This window comes from Bison bison, unplaced genomic scaffold (genome assembly GCF_000754665.1).
Source record: "Bison bison bison isolate TAMUID 2011002044 unplaced genomic scaffold, Bison_UMD1.0 scf7180017864380, whole genome shotgun sequence".
In the NCBI taxonomy this organism is placed as follows: domain Eukaryota; kingdom Metazoa; phylum Chordata; class Mammalia; order Artiodactyla; family Bovidae; genus Bison; species Bison bison.
The window spans coordinates 5,390,727-5,409,484 of record NW_011494952.1 but is presented as its reverse complement, the minus strand read 5'-3'; the positions used below and the strand labels follow the sequence as shown (position 1 = coordinate 5,409,484).

General features: G+C 40.3%; 1 protein-coding gene across 12 annotated transcripts in view; it reads right to left on the bottom strand.

The window, feature by feature from the left end:
* RHOBTB1 (Rho-related BTB domain containing 1) overlaps nucleotides 1-18,758 on the bottom strand; it is a 140,127-nt gene that overhangs the window by 29,140 nt on the left and 92,229 nt on the right. For all 12 annotated transcript variants that reach the window (XM_010857423.1, XM_010857422.1, XM_010857427.1 and 9 more), the window contains 2 exons: nucleotides 9,449-9,650; nucleotides 8,801-8,904 (listed from right to left, as the gene is read on the bottom strand). In XM_010857423.1, coding sequence (XP_010855725.1) covers nucleotides 8,801-8,904; nucleotides 9,449-9,640 — 296 coding nt within the window. In that variant the 5' untranslated portion in view covers nucleotides 9,641-9,650. The remainder of the gene's footprint in view (nucleotides 1-8,800; nucleotides 8,905-9,448; nucleotides 9,651-18,758) is intronic.

Below are 18,758 nucleotides of genomic sequence, written 5' to 3'. Positions count from 1 at the left end.
AATGGATTAATGATCTCTTCTAGGAATTAAGATTATATCCAGAAGCAAAAAGGAAATATAAAGAAATGGGCAGGTTATTTTCAGGATTAATTCTGGGTTAGTTTCACAGAATTAAGGGTTAAGATAACATCCTCCATTTCATAGGCCATCTTGTTTTTCAAAAACACCAAAGTCCCCCAATCTCCAAAAGCACTGAAATAAAAAGATAACCAAGGCAATGAATTTACAAGAGATTTTTGCTAATTTGTTTTATTTTTTGGTAATTCAGTACTTTATCCTTCTAACTGTATTTTCTAGACTGGGGGTAATTGTTCTGGGGAAAGATCAAAGTAGTGGAATAATTTTAGAAATCTGATAAATGGTCAATATTAACAGTAGCTGATAATGACTGTTAAGATTCACCAAGAAAAATATCTGTGAAAGTGGTTTGTAAACCATAAGGTACCAATTATTGTCAGACAAATATGGTTTATGGTTTCAAAAGTCACCAAATATATATCGTGTATACTGTGGTTAATAAGAATGGCAGGACATTCTCAACAAGAGATCTTTCCCTTTGGCTTACCAGCCCATTGATATGGAATTGCTGAAAGATGGTAATAGCATTATCCTGTGAAGATACTGTAGAATTACTCAGCAGTCTCTTTCTCCTTACCACCTATTTTATGTGGGAAAACTGTGCAGGCTGAAACACATTTTTTTTCATCAGAAGATTCCGGTATAGAAACATCACAAACTGTTGTTTTCTCTTTGTCCATGATGAGCAGGCAACACACTTGGCTGTATGTGACCTAACATGTCAAGCTTGCGGTTATTAAGTAGTAACAGAAAAAAGGTCAAAAGAAGGCCGAACACATGACGTTAATGTGTTGAACAGCACATATATTCCTCATCTCTTTACCCATCTCAGCGGCCTCATTATTCATAAGTTTGTGGGATCTTTTGGGTCCACAAATGTTTTCCTGGGCTCAACCACAAAGGACCATTTTTCCCAGCCGTGTGCCCAGTGTTTGGGCAGCAGCCAGCATCCTTCCAGGTCCTGGAACACAAGTGACCCCAGTCATCAGTCAAGCCCTGTTCCTATCTCATCTGGCACTGCTGTTTCCCAAGGACATTTTCATCCCGGGCACAGTACTGGGTTGGGCTCTTCTGATATTTTGTTTTCTGGTTACAATACAAGATGTACCAGCTCAGAGCAGGCAGGACAGTGGGGGACAGTAGGCTGGGGGTGATACAGACACATTTTCTGTGTGCCAGGTGGAGTGGCATCACTACAGTCCTGTGCTTGAGTGCTTCAGCACAGAATCCATAAATTTCTACTACATTAAAATCTTTTAATTACTTGTATACATTTAGTCTAACATATTTTTCTGTTTTGGATTAGCACAAAGCAGTAATAATCCCCCTTCAATTGTTTTACTTAATGCCCTCCTCTACGGGTAAATGGATTAAAAGTATAAGTATACAATTATTTTTTAAATAATTCTTATAAAGAACTTGGAAATGATACCCAGAGGAGAAACAAACTATAGTTGGAAAAACATTAGTGTTAATACATGCAATTCTCTGTTTAAGACTACTCATTCAGAAAAGGCATCCCCTCCCCCGCCTCCACCCAATTTATAAATTCACAGATCTGGCAAAAAGGGAGAGTTCTGAGGGGGTAGCTGACTACACCCCCTCCTTTTTCTCTTGGCCTCACACCATTCTCTGGTTCCAGAAAGAACTGACCATGGTAGACAAAACTGTTACTATTGATGGAGAAACGGAAAACTTTCAGGGAACGTGGTAGACTTTATTCGGTTATTACAGGATACCTGGACAAATGTACCTTCTCAGAAAAAAGCTACAGAATCAAAGTCAAAGACACAGGCCTCTTGGTTGGATTACAGTCCACACAGCTGACGGTTCTATCTCTGGGAAAAGGGGTCCAGCCTGGTTTGGGGACAACATTAGCTTGGAGGTGCCAGAACTATCCCATTTCCTATATTCAGCTATTAAGGATCTGGTCTTATATTTTCCCTGCTAAAGTTGACACAAATAATTTATATTTTCAATGAGAACTAAGTTTACGTTCTATAAATAATCAAAACATATAGTGTCAGCCATGAAAATTTCCTCACATACTATAGACTACTTCGATTGCCCATAAAATTATTTTATCTAAAAAAAATTATTGAGCTACAATTGAAATACACTAAACTCTGGATGGGGCTTCCCAGGTGGTTGGTGCTCATGGTAAATAATCTGCCTGCCAGTGCAGGAGTCATAAGAGATGTGAGTTTGATCCCTGGGTCGGGAAGATCTCCTGGAGGAGGAAATGGCAACCAACTCCAGGATTCCTGCTTGGAGAATCCCATGGACAGTGGAGCTTGGTGGGCTACAGTCCATAGGGTCACAAACAGTCGGACACAAATGAAGTGACTTAGCACACACAAGCTTTGTATAAGTAAAGTACTCAATGTGATTAGTTTTGACATAGGTGTATACTCCTGATTCTGTCATCTCCATCAAGAAAATAAACATTTCTGTCACCCCCAAAGTGTCCCTTGGTAATCCATTTTTCCCTCCACCATCTTTCCCAGGCAACCAGTGATTGATTTTTTGTCACTACAGATTACACTCCATTTTCTAGAATTTTACAGCAATGGAATCACACACAGTGTGTGCTCTTTTCCCCCTGGTTTCCTTCACTCAAAGTCTCTCTCTCTCTAATCTTCCTAAGGTTCTTCCCATTTGGCTGAGGCAAAGAGCATTGTGATATTTCTGTGGCAGCGTTTACCAAAGCGTAGCTTCCTTCTAATCATTCAGGTACTGGCTAAAACCTGCTGACTCACCTCTGCCCAGATCTCTGACATCAGATAGCCAGCGGCTTCGGCACACTCAAGTGTGAGCGCTAGCTGTGCTGTGTGCTCAGTGGTTCACTCGTGCCCGATTTTCTGCGACCCCGTGGACTGTGGCCTGCCAGGCTCCTCTGTCCAGGGAATTTTCCAGGCAAGAATACTGGAGCGGGTAGCCATTTCCTAATCCAGGGGGTCTTCCCAACCCTGGAATAGAACCAGCTTCTCTTGTGTCTCCTATACTGGCAGGTGGATTCTTTACTACTGTAGGGAAGCCTACAGGAACTTGCAGCTTTGGTCTAACCTCTTAGGGAATAACTATTCCCCTCCCTCAGTCCAACCGGCTGCTCTTCCAATGTCTTTCTACCATTTTCTATAACCCAGGCAAGTCTTAGTCTAGTCCTTTATTTCACAGCAGGACTAAATATCTTTAGGAAACAAGCTGCAGTAATTTCCCGAGATCCCTCTAGACCACACATTTAGAAGTGTGGTTTGGATGACTCTTCTATAAAGTATACACACCGGTAACTTTCCTCCCTTTGCTGCTTTGTTATCCATTTATAAAGTCCATCTTCAGGGCCAGGACTTGGGTAAAGAGTGAAGCACTAGCGCCAGGTGAAAAATTTGAAGAGGTGCCCCAAGCCTCAGTAATCCAGATGACCCATATTTTTCCAAAAAATCAAAATTAAAGTTAAAAAAAATCCATGATGAACAAAATACAAAAATTTTAAATGAAGTCAGGACCAGTAACATTTGCCATGCTGAGCCTGAGACAGAAAGAGAAGATAAGTTAACAGTGATCTGACCTTTATTATTATTTACATTTTACACCCAAGGTGAGTGCCTTACATGGCTCACGCTTGCCCTGGCCCTGGTCCGCCTCCGCTGGATATGTTTCTCGGTCCAACAGGCTGTTTGCCATACTGAAATCATCATTAGAATGTTAGTTCTGGCCCAGCAATTAGAATATGCCACGGACAATGAGAGCTACTTCAAAAATACTTTATCGAGGCACATGAGTCGTTTCTTACTTTTCCCCTTGCCTTTAACCGCAAGTACAGACAATATCAGACAAAGACATAAACACTGGTCGCCCACGGTCCTGAATTTTTTAACGGGCCTCAACCAAGCATTCAAGATGGGATGCATTAATGCTATATCTGGTTACCTGGCCTTCAGTGTGAAACTAGAGCCATCTTATCTCAACAGACACACAGAAACCATCGCTCTGATTGATGTTATCATTTAAAACACATACTGTACTTCTCACTGGGCCTAAAAAACACTTGAGAAAAATCAGTGTGTAAGAATAATCTGTATAATAAATGAGTTCCAAATGGACTGAAAATATGCCTGGAGACTCTTTGGAGTAAGGGCAATACAATGACTCTGCATGCCTGTGTTCAGCTGTGGGGAGAAAGCAAGCCATACAAAGCACTCAAGGGTCCCACTCACTCTCAGAGTGTGCTTGGATGTAGCCTTTTTCCTGGAAATGAAAGGACTCCTGTTTAGCCACTCATTGATGTAATAAAGAGAATTAAATTATTAGCTACATATTAAAGAACTTAAGAGGAACAATAGAATATTAGTTACAGCTGGGGAAAGATGGTGAACACTGGTCTTCCATGCCCACAGAAAATACTGCAATAATTAGACTGGACTGAGAATAAATGTGAAGTTGGTCATCAGTCATCGTCAGCAGCCACCACAGCCTGAGGGAGAGAGAGGAAACGGGCTTTGGAGCCAGACAGAACTACCAGGAAGAGTTCAGTACCACTCTTTCCTACCCCTCTGACCTTGGCCCCTTTCTGTGCATGCTAGCTCAGCTGTGAAATGAGCCTACTTTATAGGGTCACCGCAAGAATCACACGGCAACAAGATACGTAGAGCACAGACCTGGCTTGTGGGGAGCTCTGATTAAATTGTAGCTGCTGTTATCACCACCTCCAGCCCCATAAGCTTTGTGTGTTTAAAGGTTATCTGACCCCAAGACACAGCAATGGTGAAGGTTTTCAAGGAAAGAGAACAATAATATTGGTAATTATTTATGTGTGTGTGACTATAGTGGGGGCCTAGGCACCCTGTTGAAGGCAGAGCCTACCCTACTTGTCTACATTTCAGTGCCAGGCACCTAAGTGTGAGTACTTCCTTCTTTTTTTTTTAAACTTTACATAATTGTATTAGTTTTGCCAAATATCAAAATGAATCTGCCACAGGTATACATGTGTTCCCCATCCTGAGCCCTCCTCCCTCCTCCCTCCCCATACCATCCCTCTGGGTCGTCCCAGTGCACTAGCCCCAAGCATCCAGTATCGTGCATCGAACCTGGACTGGCAACTCGTTTCTTACATGATATTTTACATGTTTCAATGCCATTCTCCCAAATCTTCCCACCCTCTCCCTCTCCCACAGAGTCCATAAGACTGTACTTCCTTCTTATAATATTTCTAAGGGAAAACTCTTGAGTGATATCCCTTTAAAAAGAGCCTTTTTTTTCCTTGCCAAAAAAGAGCAGCTGATTACAGTCATGGTTATCATGTACAGTTTTGTTCTTGACATTTTAAAAGATCCAGGAAAGAGCTTCCAAAGTTCATCTGAAAGTGGGTGGAAAGTAGGCAGTAGGAAGAAGAAAGGCTACTAGAGAGGTGGAGTCATTCGCTCCAGACAAGGAGGGTTTGAAAGATTTCAAACATGTTAGGTAAGGGTCAGGATATGATGCCACTCTGCTGCCTTTCATGTCCGTCCAATAGAAGGACTCCTGTCACTACCTTTTTCTTGGATGGATGATCTCCCTTCCTGGAGAAAAGGGATCGGCCAGATGACTTTTTGAGATCTCTTCTCATTCTAGCCATTGTAAAAATATTAAGAGCAAAAGAATACCCAGTCCTTCAGCGTGTGTGTGTGTGTGGGGGGTGGGGGGGTGGTGGTGGTGATTTCAGTTTCATTCTGTTTAAAATGAGGTCGATGTAGCTTGTCACAGTGGAAAGAGTGGGAGCCAGGACTCAGGCAGAGCTGAATTTGAATCTGGTTTTGAAACTCACAATTGGGCAGGTTATGAGAAAAGAATTCAACTCCCTCCTCAACTGTGACCTGGAGATAATCTCTGCCTCCCAGAGTTCCTGGAAGGATTAACTAAACCAGTGCTGGCAAAGCACCTAATATTTTGACTGACACACTGTAGGGCTTTGATGAATTAGAGCTATTAATGTAATTGGCTAAAAAAATTAGCTGACTAGTTACCTTTAAGTCATAATAAGAGCTATGACATTCTGGTTGTAGTTATACCACACTAGCAAAATAGCAAATTCAAGTCTGCAGACTGACACCACCCGGGCCCACTCTGCAAACTAGAACTTGTTTCGGCCAAAGAAGGCTTGGAGTGGTAACTCGTTGACCAGCTTGGTGCTCAGAAGCAAAGGAGACTACAGGTGAGGTCTAAGGCATCTTGGTGTGAATCTGCTTTCTCTCACTGTCACCCTAAGAATCAAATGAGTTATTTTTAAAAGGTTCCAAATACATTTCCAAGTCTAAGGAATATATCACATCCCACCGACTTGTAATTCACACTAAGTATAGTAAAAACACCAGTCAAAAAACAGGTCTGCAAACCAAATGGAATGTCAGAAACTGTAATTATGATTTTTTTCCTGCGCAAATGATAGGGAGCTAAAAATGGAAGTTACCCAGAAATTAAAACAGCCCTTGCACAGCAGTGAAAGGCAGTGGTCAGAGCCCTGTACTGAGGAAAAGAAGCCTCTACTACCAGACCCGGCCATAAGACGTAATTTTCTGGTGCTACCTCAACGTGGTATGACATATTTAGTGTTTACACAGAGATTCTGTAATCCAGGACAGAACAGCTCCGGTTTCTGTTCCTGACCAGTGGCAGGGTCTGTGGCAGGAAGCCTGGAGGCTTGGAGAATAGGAAAAGAGAGAGGATACACGAGGAAGAAACATCCACATGAAGTGAGGCCCATGAGGGGCTTAGCCAGAAACACGGGAGGGTTTCCTGAGTCCTTCTGTGTTGCTCAAAGAATCAGACTTGGCTTGGAAAGCACGTCCTGTTTCCAGCAAAGAGGGCAGTGGATGGGTTACAGTCGATAGAACTAAACATTAGATAAAGGAGCAGAACAATGCACTGTGTACTGATAGAGTCACATGAGAGACCAGCTTATTTTTGTTGGGAGTGACCAAGCACAGGCATGACATGTAAAATGACCCCAGATATATCAGGAAGCTGGAGGAGGCCCAGTGGAGATGCTTGTCGATATCAGGTCTGTGAAGGTCACTGTGCCATTAAGTCAACCCTAAGCAGGAACCTCACATGGTAACGAAGTAGCCCTTATATTACCAAAAGACCAGTTTTACATGGTGGAGTGAACTTAAAATTCGTCACCTCAAATACATAAATTTCAAGTGGCAATAAGCCACTGAGCTGTCGAGATTGCCTACAGAAGCTAAACCCAGTATCTCAGTAAGTTCATTTTTATTCACCATACCTTTTTAGAAGCTGGGGTACAAACAGTCCTTTGAAATCTATGTATTTATTCTTACTTTGCTTCCAGTCATCATTTAACTATGCTTCCTTAAAACCTCAGGTATTACAAAATCTGACAGCATAGTACTTATAAGCAGGTTCATTGATTCTTATTTTTGTGTGTGTATAATAATGAGATAACAGAAAAAAAAACCCAAATGGCAACTAAGATAAGAATCAAGAACATCACATAAAGCAAAGAGAAAACAAACTAGGAAACTCAAGAAGAAATGTATTATCTCTGCTGGATATTAAGTTCAAAAGTTCCTGTTCAAGGGGACATTAAAATCAAAGTTTTACTTCTATATACTTCTTTCCCCCCTTGAATAAACTGGCCTAAACTGCAGATTATTTCAGTGTGTGAATGACTGAAGGGAGTAGGGCAAACCCTTTCAGCAGTTTATTCAGTACTCCAGACCACTTGGGTAAGTGCCAGTAGGAGTTCAGAGGCTTATGAAAGCTACCGGCTTGAAGAAAGAGAGGTCCTTTCAGAAATGCTTATCTCAATACCAAGGAGTAAACTCAAGTGTTTGGGGGTATCTAACTAATGCCATCCTGTGAGGTAGCATGATGTTTTATGTTAAAAAAGATCTAAATTCTAAACTTAAAAAGACATGCCTTTACTTATGAGTTAAGGGGTAAGGAAATCTCTTCCTCATCTGGATTTTGACAGTTCACAGATGCGCCGAGAGGGACTTTAAGACAGCTGGAGTCCTGGAGATGCCGATGGAGTTATGGTGACAAGGAGAAGTTGCTAAATATTTTACGGTTCTGTGACCTTGTCCCCACTCATATTATTGTCCTTCTAGATTTATCTTTCCTTTAGTGGACTTTTTCCTCCTCCTTATTTTTTTTTAATGAAAAATAGACATTAATGCTTCAGTTCATTTTGGAAATGTACCTTTGTGAATGATTTCAGAGATATTTTTGTTTTTTTTTTAAAATGACCTTCAAATAAAGATAACAGACTTTTCAGACAGCAAAGCCCAAAGCAAGTAACATCAGACTCTGTAGAATGGTCATCAAAAGACAAAAGAGACCTTCTGAAGAGGGGTGGCCAACTGCTAAATAAACTTAAAACATTTTAAGAGTAGGCAAATAAAGTATTACTGAGGGAAACAATAATCAAAGTAGCCCAAGATTGGCACATACAACAGAATCCTCATCCAGCAGACATTCAATTTAACTAGCACCGGTTGTTTTAAATAAAGTATTTCCTGGGAGGAACCAAGTGGCCATGAAGACTGCTTTTCTTGACATCAGGAAATAATGTCTTTTTTTTTTTTCTTTTTTAAGGCACAGTGCAGAAACCAACACATTTCAAGGCCATGTGATGTGGTTTTTGTTGATTCATGAAGCAGAGATGGGTTTGGGAGAGGAAATTGTATTCAAGTTGAACTGAACTGCACTAGTCTTGGCTTACCTGCCATATGCAAAACGCCTGTCTTTGTGATGATCTCCAAAAGTGTCCCAAAGCCTGAGAGAAACGCTCACTTCATCAACGACATCCCGGGAACGTTCCAAGACCTGCAGAAGAGAGAGGGCACCAATTCGCTGTCAATCAGAAGTTCCCCAGGGGAAGAATCCCTAGGTCATCAGCCCTCAAAGCCCCCGAGATTCACTTGCATTTAGTTTTCTCCTTCCAGCTAACAGGACTTAACTAAGTCCTACTCTTCTTCCTGAAACCATGTGTCCTAAAAACCCTCACTCAGGATACCAGAGCCATACACCAAATCAGCTTTCTCCTTTTGTTTTCTCTTGCTGCATGAAAAAGGGGAGTTCTATCTTGAACTCATAAGTTAAGTTCTTCCTCTGCTTTTTAGAAATCTGGGTATATTCTATAGCCTACAATAAGCCATAATGGAAAAGAATATAAAAAATGTCAACATATATATATATATATAACTGAATCCCTTTGCTCTATAGCAGGAAGTAACAAAACACTGTAAATCAACTAGACTTCAATTTTAAAAAATCACATAAATAAACATATCTCCCAAATAAATCAAAATCAGACTGGCGACAGCAATGATGTATCCTTAGGATTCTAAAGAAACCCCATCTATCTCACCTCCTGGCAGACTCGGTACTGGTCAATGGCCCACACGGTGGGGACGTGGGTAGCCAGCAGCTGGTACTGTGTCAGCGTTGTATTACATGCTCTGGCGCAGATCAAGCGTGTCTTCCCCACAGCATTGTCTCCCACAACCACGCACTTGATGGTTTCCACGTTGGGTCTTTCGTAGTCCATGTCAGCGTCCATTTATAAAACTCTGGAAGAAGAGAGTGGATACCACACGTGAGACATCAGGGCTCTCCAGAGCAATCAAAGATGGGAGGGGGTCAGGCAGTTTTCCCTTGGCCCAGGCGCTCCTATGGAGGTGCCCGAGCCTAAGCCAGAAGTTTGGAAGTTCCTACGAAGCCGAACTGAAACTCAACTTTTCTTTTTATATCTCACACAAGTACAAAAACACCGGATTGTTATTTTGACCCCAAACGGTTTATCCCGGTTAACGTGTTATTTTCTCCTTGGTTTTCTCTAAACACAATCTGACTACTGGAGCTCCATCCAGGCGAGTCAGGGCTGCTGGCACATATTCTAAATTCACTAGCTACTCATGTTGACCCCCTAAACAACTGGGCACCTGTGGGTTTAACCTTACACATTCTGGCATAACCAGCCTTTGCAATAATGTCCATTATAATCTTCCAAAGACCCAAGATCTCTTTTTGACAGAAAATAGCAAAATTCTATAAAGCAATTATCCTTCAATAAAAAATAAATTAATTAAAAAAAAAATCCTATAGGTTCTAAACTATCCTGGTGACTCAGAAGAGGATCCAAAGTGCAAGCAGAAAGGACTATCTGACTTTAAAGAAGAGTGAACTGTGTGAATTTTGATATCTTGCTGAAATTGTATTTATATTCATTCATGAATTTTTATTAATCAAATTCATTAAAAATATCTTCTTAAGAGAAGCACTATAAAGCAGAATTAAAAAAAAATTCTTCCTGAGAAGAATCTGCAGCATATGGTAGAGAATGATTTTATTAAGATGAGGGGCTCCCTTGGAGACAGCTTCCCAGGTGGTGCTAGTGGTAAAGAACCCTCCTGCCCAATGCAGGAGAGGCAAGAGATGCGGATCCGATCCTTGGGACAGGAGGAGGGTGTGGCAACCTGCTCCAGTATTCTTGCCTGGACAGAGGAGTCTGGTGGGCTACAGTCCATATGGTCTCAAAGAGTCAGACACAAATGAAGTGACTTAGCATGCACACTATTTTGGAATATTTCTGAAACCATCAAAAAAGGTTTAAAGAGGGTTGCTGGGTGAGGGGTGAAGAGGCAGAGGGAAAGCTGCTGGCAGCCCCACTTCCCCCAAACAGGAGCCCCCACAAACTGCGGTGTGGACTGCTTCCCTGCATCAGCTGCATGGGTGGCCAACCACGTGAGATTTTAATGTACTGTGATTGCTCTTTTGAGTAAGTCTGTTGTTAAACTGAGAAAACTAGTTAGATGGTAATTTTTAAAAATGAGTTCATAATGGTCTTAATAGCCATGGTTAAAAAAATGCTCAATCAAAGCAAGATCCTCTATGACCCACCTCCCAGAGTAATGGAAATAAAAACAAAAGTGAACAAATGGGACCTGATTAAATGTAAAAGCTTTTGCACAGCAAAGGAAACTATAAGCAAGGTGAAAAGACAACCCTCAGAATGAGAGAAGATAATAGCAAATGAAACAGCTGACAAAGGATTAACTTCCAAAATATACAAGCAGCTCATACAACTCAATGCCAGGAAAACAAACGACCTAATCAAAAAGTGGGAAAAAGACCTAAACAGACATTTCTCCAAAGAAGACATACAGATGGCTAACAAACACATGAAAAGATGCTCAACATCACTCATTATTAGAGAAATGCAAATCAAAATACAATGAGATATCACCTCATACCAGTCAGAATGTCCATCATCATCAAAAAGTCCACAAACAATAAATGCTGGAGCGGGTGTGGAGAAAAGGGAATACTCTTGCACTGTTGGTGTGGATGTAAATTGATATAGGCACTATGGAAGACGGATGGAGATTCCTTAAAAAACTAGGAATAAAATCACCATATGACCCAGCAATCCCACTCCTAGGCATATAACCTGAGGAAACCAAAATTGGAAGAGACATGTGTATCCCACTGTTCACAGCAACACTACTTACAAGAGCTAGAAGATGCAAGCAACCTAGATGTCCATTGACAGATGAATAGATAAAGAAGTTGTAGAACATAAACACAATGGAATATTACTCATCGATAAAAGGGAACGCATTTCAATCGGTTCTAATGAGGTGAATGAACCTAGAACCTATTATACAGAGTGAAGTGAGTTAGAAAGATAAATATCATATTCTAATGCATATATATGGAATCTACAAAAATGGTACTGAAGAATTTATTTACGGGCAGCAATGGACAAAGAGACATAGAAAATAGAATTATGGACATGGGGAGAGGGGAGCAGAGGGTGAGATGTATGGAAAGAATAACATGGAAACTTATATCACCATATGTAAAATAGGAATTTACTGTATGGCTCAGGAAACTCAAACAGGGGCTCTGTATCAATCTAGAGGGGTGGCATGGGGCAGGAGATGGGAGGGAGGTTCAAAAGGGAGGGGATATATGTACACCTATGGCTGATTCATGTTGAGGTTTGATGGAAAACAACAAAATTCTGTAAAGCAATTATCCTTCAATAAAAAATAAAAAAAAAAATGCTCAGAGTGGGGCCTGATACATAACTGGGACTCAGTATATGTTTAATTCATTCGATGTAAGAAAAATGATAATTTGGATAATGTGAGATAAAAGGTATAAAAGGAGAGGTAGAAGGAACAATATTAAGAAGAACTGTGTTTCTGCACAGTTAGGACCATCTGAACATAGATAACAGCATCACAGGAGGTGTTAAACCCGAGGATGGAGAACTATTTGGCAGGAACAGAATGGAGTGATTCAAGGAAAAGATGTGTGGTGAGGTTAAGGTCTGAGCCTACACTGTGAAGAGGCTTAAAATAGATACCTGTCCCCCAGCTGGCAAATGCTGATATTTTGAAGGTCTTGGGTTGGAAATGAAAGTCTTTAAATATCTCCAATTCTGATGATTATCCAGGTGTGATGACTCTAAAAATCAATCTCTTTACAATTCAGCCTTAAAATTCTGTGGTTTTATCAGTTCTTGATTTAATAGTATAACATGGCAAAAGCATGACTTGCCATGTTTCCAGTGATTCCTAAATACTGGCCCTAGAACATCTGGCAATGCCTGGAGGCATTTTTAGTTATCCCAGTGGGGTGGAGGGAGGTGCTATTGGCTTCAGGTAGGCAGAGGCCAGAGATGCTGCTAAACATCCTACAATGCACAGGACGGCCCCTGCAACAAAGGATTATTCAGCCCCAAATACTACAGTGGGGGAGCTGGGAAATCCTGCTTTCGGTGCATGGGAGTTTGAGTCCTCGTCTCCCCTCTTTCTGGCCATTTTATGTGATTTTAGGCAAGTTATCTGCACCATCTGAGCCTCAGCTTGCTCATCTGTTAAGTGGGAATTACAGTACCCTGATTTCCTAATGTCATGAGCAGAAGGTGAACTGAGGTTCTCAGCCACTGGTGTAATACCTGACACACAGATGCTTCCAAAATTATAATCATGATGTTGAAATGAATACTTAGAGACGACAACAAAAGTGAGTCAGGTGGAAGACCAGAATTAGATGCAAAAATCATGAACTTAAGACTCATAAAGACCTATACAAAGGATACACTTTAGTAGAGCAATTAAAGATAATTTATTGAAAACTTAAGACCCTAAGTACAAAATGGAGCACAGCTGACCTGATAAAAAGAAGGCCATAAAAGTTCTAGGTGGGGAAGGGGAGAAGAGGAGGTCACAGGTAGCTAAAGGATAATTGAGTTGGAAAGCTAGGTTAAAGATCTTTTTATGCAGCATTTCTAGATTATAGAATAAAAACAGCAGCACTTCATAACAGTCTTTGACAAGCTTCTGGTGCTATTACCATGGGATAGGCTGTGTCAGAAAAAAACAGGTTCCATTTGGAGACTCACAACTCTGAAACCTAAGGTCTATTATTTTGAATGTCCTACGTGACATTCAAACTTTACTTTTTGGAGTGAATTTTACTTTTTTAGATAGATAAAATGGGCTCAGATGGTAAAGAATCTGCCTGCAATGCAGGAGACCTGGGTTTGATCCCTGGGTAAGGAAAATTCTCTGGAGAAGGGAGTGGCAACAGTATCCTTGCCTGGAAAATTCCATGGACAAGAGGAGCCTGGTGGGCTATAGTCTATGGGGAGTCTCAAAGAGTCGGACGTGACTGAGCGACCAACACTTTCACTTTCTTTAGGTAGATAAAAGTCAAATAAAGCCAATCCATTAAATTTGGAAGAATGTTTAGATTTAGTAAAAATTTGGACACAATACAAAAAATCTAAAACTGGTTTTCTTATTGGCTTGTGAACTTCCTTTGATAGCAACCCCAAAGAGGAGTCCCCCAAATAACTTGAATCATGGCAGCTCTGGTGGAATAGCTGCACAGCTTTTACAGACGATGACTTTCAGGGGGGCAGAAGCCCTCCTGGCTTTATATTAAGGCCGTGGTTACAAAAATATCATTACTTATTTATAGACACATCTCATGCACGGTCCTAAAAAGAATTTCTGGGTCAAAGGTCATAATAACATCCGCTGGTCCTCTAATCTCTAACAGTCTGCACAAAATCAAAGTGACTGCCAAAAGGTGCTGAGCTCTGCGCCAAGGGGACAACATGTAAGGACGTGAAAGGCAGGCGGAATGAAATCCTCTCAGCCCGGATCACGCACTCTACATGGGGCATTTCCAGGAAGAGCGTGCTGGATTTCCAAAATCTGAGGTTCCACATCTTTCCTCTTGGGTAGAAATTTATTTAGCAGCAATCTAAAAAGTACTTTAAGAGTCTGAAATCACAGTCAAAGATGTAAACTCATGCTATTCTTGTAAGCCAATTATTCATCTGTTACACATAAACAAATATTATAATTATAAACATATGCAATTGTATCGTTCTTTGCTTGTTATGGGCTCAAATTTATCCGTATCTAGCACTCTTATGGTTGCATGAGCTCTAAGGACCATCAGAATAATAACTATCTGGTTTCTGATTTTTATTTACCTGGGAAGAGAATAATAAATATTCATTTAACATTGTTAATAAATATCACCACCATAAATCCAGCTGGCCTCTTTTGTCTTTAGATCTATATCTGAGGAGACTAGGAAGGTATCAAAAGGAAAAGAACAGCTGGGAAGAATTGAGACTGATACCATGGCAGCTCTGTAAAAAAAGTGAAAGTTAAAGTTGCTCAGTATTGTCCAATTCTTTGCGACCCCATGGACTGTAGGCAGATTCTTTACCATCTGAGCCACCAGGGAAGCCCAAGAATACTGGAGCAGGTAGCCTATCCCTTCTCTGGTGGATCTTCCCAACCCAGTAATGAAATCAGTTTCAAGTAGGTTTTGAGTGAGATTAAACCTACTTGAAACTGATTTCATACTTTCACTGACTCTTCAGGATATGAAGGCTGATAGTTAAAATGCTATCTGAAAAATCTACTTACATACTTTTTTGAAGTCAAAAGTTTGTTTCAAGAGGGAGGGGACATATGCATACCTCTGGCTGATTCATGTTTATGTTTGACAGAAAACAACAAAAGTATGTAAAGCAATTACCCTTCGATTAAAAAAGTTTATTTTAAAACAAGTAAGTGGTAAAATAAATGCAAGAGGAGAAATAACATGTTACTACAGAAATGCAAAAAACCATAAGAGACTACTACAAACAATAGTATGCCAACAAACTGGAGAACCCAGAAGAAATGGACAAGTTTATAGAAACATACAGCCCACCAAAACTGAACCAAGAAGATACAGAAAATCTGAACTGACCAAAAGGGAAATAGGATCTGTAACTAAAAAAAAATTCTTTACAAACAAAAGTCCAGGACTGGATGGCTTCACTAGGGAATTCTACCAAACATATGAAGAAGAACTTACACCAAAACATCTCAAACTCTTCCAAAACACTAAAGGGGAGGGAACACTCCCAAAGTCATTCTATGAAGCAAAGACACTACCAAAAAATTACAAGCCAATATCCTGGATGGATACAGATGCAAAAATCCTCAACAAAATATTAGCAAACTGAATAAAAAAACCCAAAAAAGGGTCCTACAACATGACCAAGTTGGATTCATCCTCGGGTCACAAGGATGGTTCAGCATATGTAAAATCAATGTTATATCACATCAACAATAGAAAAGACATAAGTCAAAAGATCATCTCAATAGATGCAGAAAAAGCAACGGATAAAATTCAATATCCACTCGTGATAAAAACTCTCAGGAAAGTGGGTATAGAGGGAACATATCTCAACATAATAAAAGCTATTTATGACAAACTCACAGCCAACATAATACTCAATGGTGAAAAACTGAAAGCCTTCCCACTAAAATTTGGAACAAGAGAAGGATGCCAACTCTCACCACTTTTAGTTAACACAGTATCAGAAGTCCTAGCTATAGTAATCAGACAACAGCAACAAAAAGAAAGAAAGAAAGAAGTGTCCATATTGGAAGGGAAGAGGTAAAATTGTCATTATATGTAGATAACATGCATATGAAAATCGGAAAGATTCCACACAAAAACTATGAGAACTAATAAACAAATTCAGCAAAGTAGCAGGATACAAGATTAATATACATATATCTGTTGCATTTCTTTACAGTAACAATGAAATAAAAGAAAGTAAAAAAAAAAAAATCACTTTTAACATCATGTCCAAAAAAAAAAAAGCCCCCTAAAACAACAAAACAAAACCTAGGAATAAACCTGACAAAGGAGGTGAAAGATTTACACTCTGAGAACTCTAAAACATTGATGAAGGAAACTTAAGATGACTGAAAAGAAATGGAAAGATATTCCATGGCCTTGGAATTGGAAGAATTAATATTGTTAAAATGGCCATACCATCCAAAGCAAACTATGGATTTATTGCAATCCCTATCAAATTTTTCACATAACTAGAGCAAATAATCCTAACACTTATATGGAGTCACAAAAGACCCAAAGCAATTGAGGAAAAAGAACAAAGATGGAGGCATATCCTTCCCAGACTTCAGATAATACTACAAAGCTACAGTAATTAAAGCAGTGTGGTACTGGCACAAAAAGCTCTATTCTCTGTAGAATAGAGAGCCCAGTAAGAAACCCTCAAACCTACAGTCAATCTTTGACAAAGGAGGCAAAAATATACAATGGACAAAAGACAGTCTCTCTGGCAAGTGGTGTTGGGAAAGCTGGAAGAGCCACATGTAAGTCAGTGAAATTAGAACACTCCCTTGGACTTCCCTGGTGGTCCAGTGGTTCAGAATCCATCTACCAGCACTATTTACAATAGCTGGGACATAGAAGTAACCCAGATGTCCATCGACAGAGGAATGGATAAAGAAATTGTGGTATGTATATACAGTGGAATATTACTCAACCATAAAGAGGAATGAATCTGATTCAGTTCTAGTGAGGTGGATGAACCCAGAGCCTGTTATTCAGAGTGAAGTAAGTCAGAAAGAGAAAAACAAATATCATATATTAACACATATATATGAATCTAGAAAAATGGTTATTGATGAACCTATTTTCAGGGCAGGAACAGAGATGCAGACATAAAGATCAGACTTGTGGACACAGTGGGGTAAGGAGAGGGTGGAATGAATTCAGAGAATAGCATTGAGGCATATACACTACCATATGTAAAGCACATAGCTAGTGGGAAGTTGCTGTATAACAGAGAGAGCTCAACCTGGTATTCCGTGATGACCTAGAGGAGTGGGATCGGCTCGGGGGTGGGAGGGATGTTCAAGAGGGAGGGAACATATGTATACTTATGACTGATTTACCTTGTTGTATGGCAGAAACCAATACAATATTGTAAAGCAATTATCTTCCACTTAAAAATAAAATTTAAAAACATAAAACATTTGCTACTGCTACTGCTGCTGAGTCACTTCAGTCGTGTCTGACTCTGTGTGACCCCATAGACAGCAGTCCACCAGGCTCCCCCATCCCTGGGATTCTCCAGGCAAGACACTGGAGTGGGTTGCCATTTCCTTCTCCAATGCATGAAAGTGAAAAGTGAAAGTGAAGTCGCTCAGTCATGTCCGACTCTTAGCGACCCCATGGACTGCAGCCCACCAGGCTCCTCCATCCATGGGATTTTCCAGGCAAGAGTACTGGAGTGGGGTGCCATTGCCTTCTCCGAAACATTTGCTAAAGTCCCCATAAAAAGAAGAATCCATCTGTCAATGCAGGGGACACAGGTTCAATCCCTGGTCTAGGAAGATTCCACATGCTGTGTGGCAACTAAGCCCCTGTGCCACAGCTACTGAGCCCACGTGAAGCTGGCACATCCCAGAGCCTTGATCTGCAACGAGAAAAGCTATTGCAGTGAGAAGCTCGTGCCCTACAATTAAGAGGTGCTCCCACTCGCTACAACTAGAGAAAGCCCATGCAGCAGGGAAGACCTAGGGCAGCCAAAAATAAATAAACAAAAAGGAACAGTCCCTCATCCACACACTAAAATTAGCTCAAAATGGCTTAAAGACTTAAATATAAGACATGACACCATAAAACTTCTAGAAGAAAACATAAGCAATACATTCTCTGACATAAATCATAGCAATGTTTTCTTAGGTCAGTTTCCCAAGGCAAAAGAAATAAAAACAAAAGTAAACAAATGAGATCTAAACTAACTTACAAGCTTTTGCACAGCAAAGGAAACCATAAACAAGCCAAAAAGACAATCTATGGGTTAAGAGAAATTATCTGCAAATGATGTGATTGACAAGGGACAAATTTCCAAAATATACAAACAGCTCATACAGCTCAATATACATTAAAAAAAAATCAAAAAATGGGCAGAATATCTAAATAGACACTTCTCCAAAGAAGACATACAGGTGACCAAAAGGCCTATGAAAAGATGTTCAACATCACTATTAGAAAAATGTAAATCAAAACTACAATGAGGTATCAACTCACACCAGTCAGAATGGCCGTCATCAAAAGTCTACACATAATAAATACTAGCGAGGATGAACCCTCCTACACTACTAGTGGAAATGTAAATTGGTGCAATCCCTATGGAGAACAGTATGGAGTTTCCCCCAAAAAATTAAAAACAGAGTTATCATATGATCCAGCAATCCCAATTCTGGGCATATATCTCAGAAAGATGAAAACTCTAATTTGAAAAGATATGTGCACCCCCAATGTTC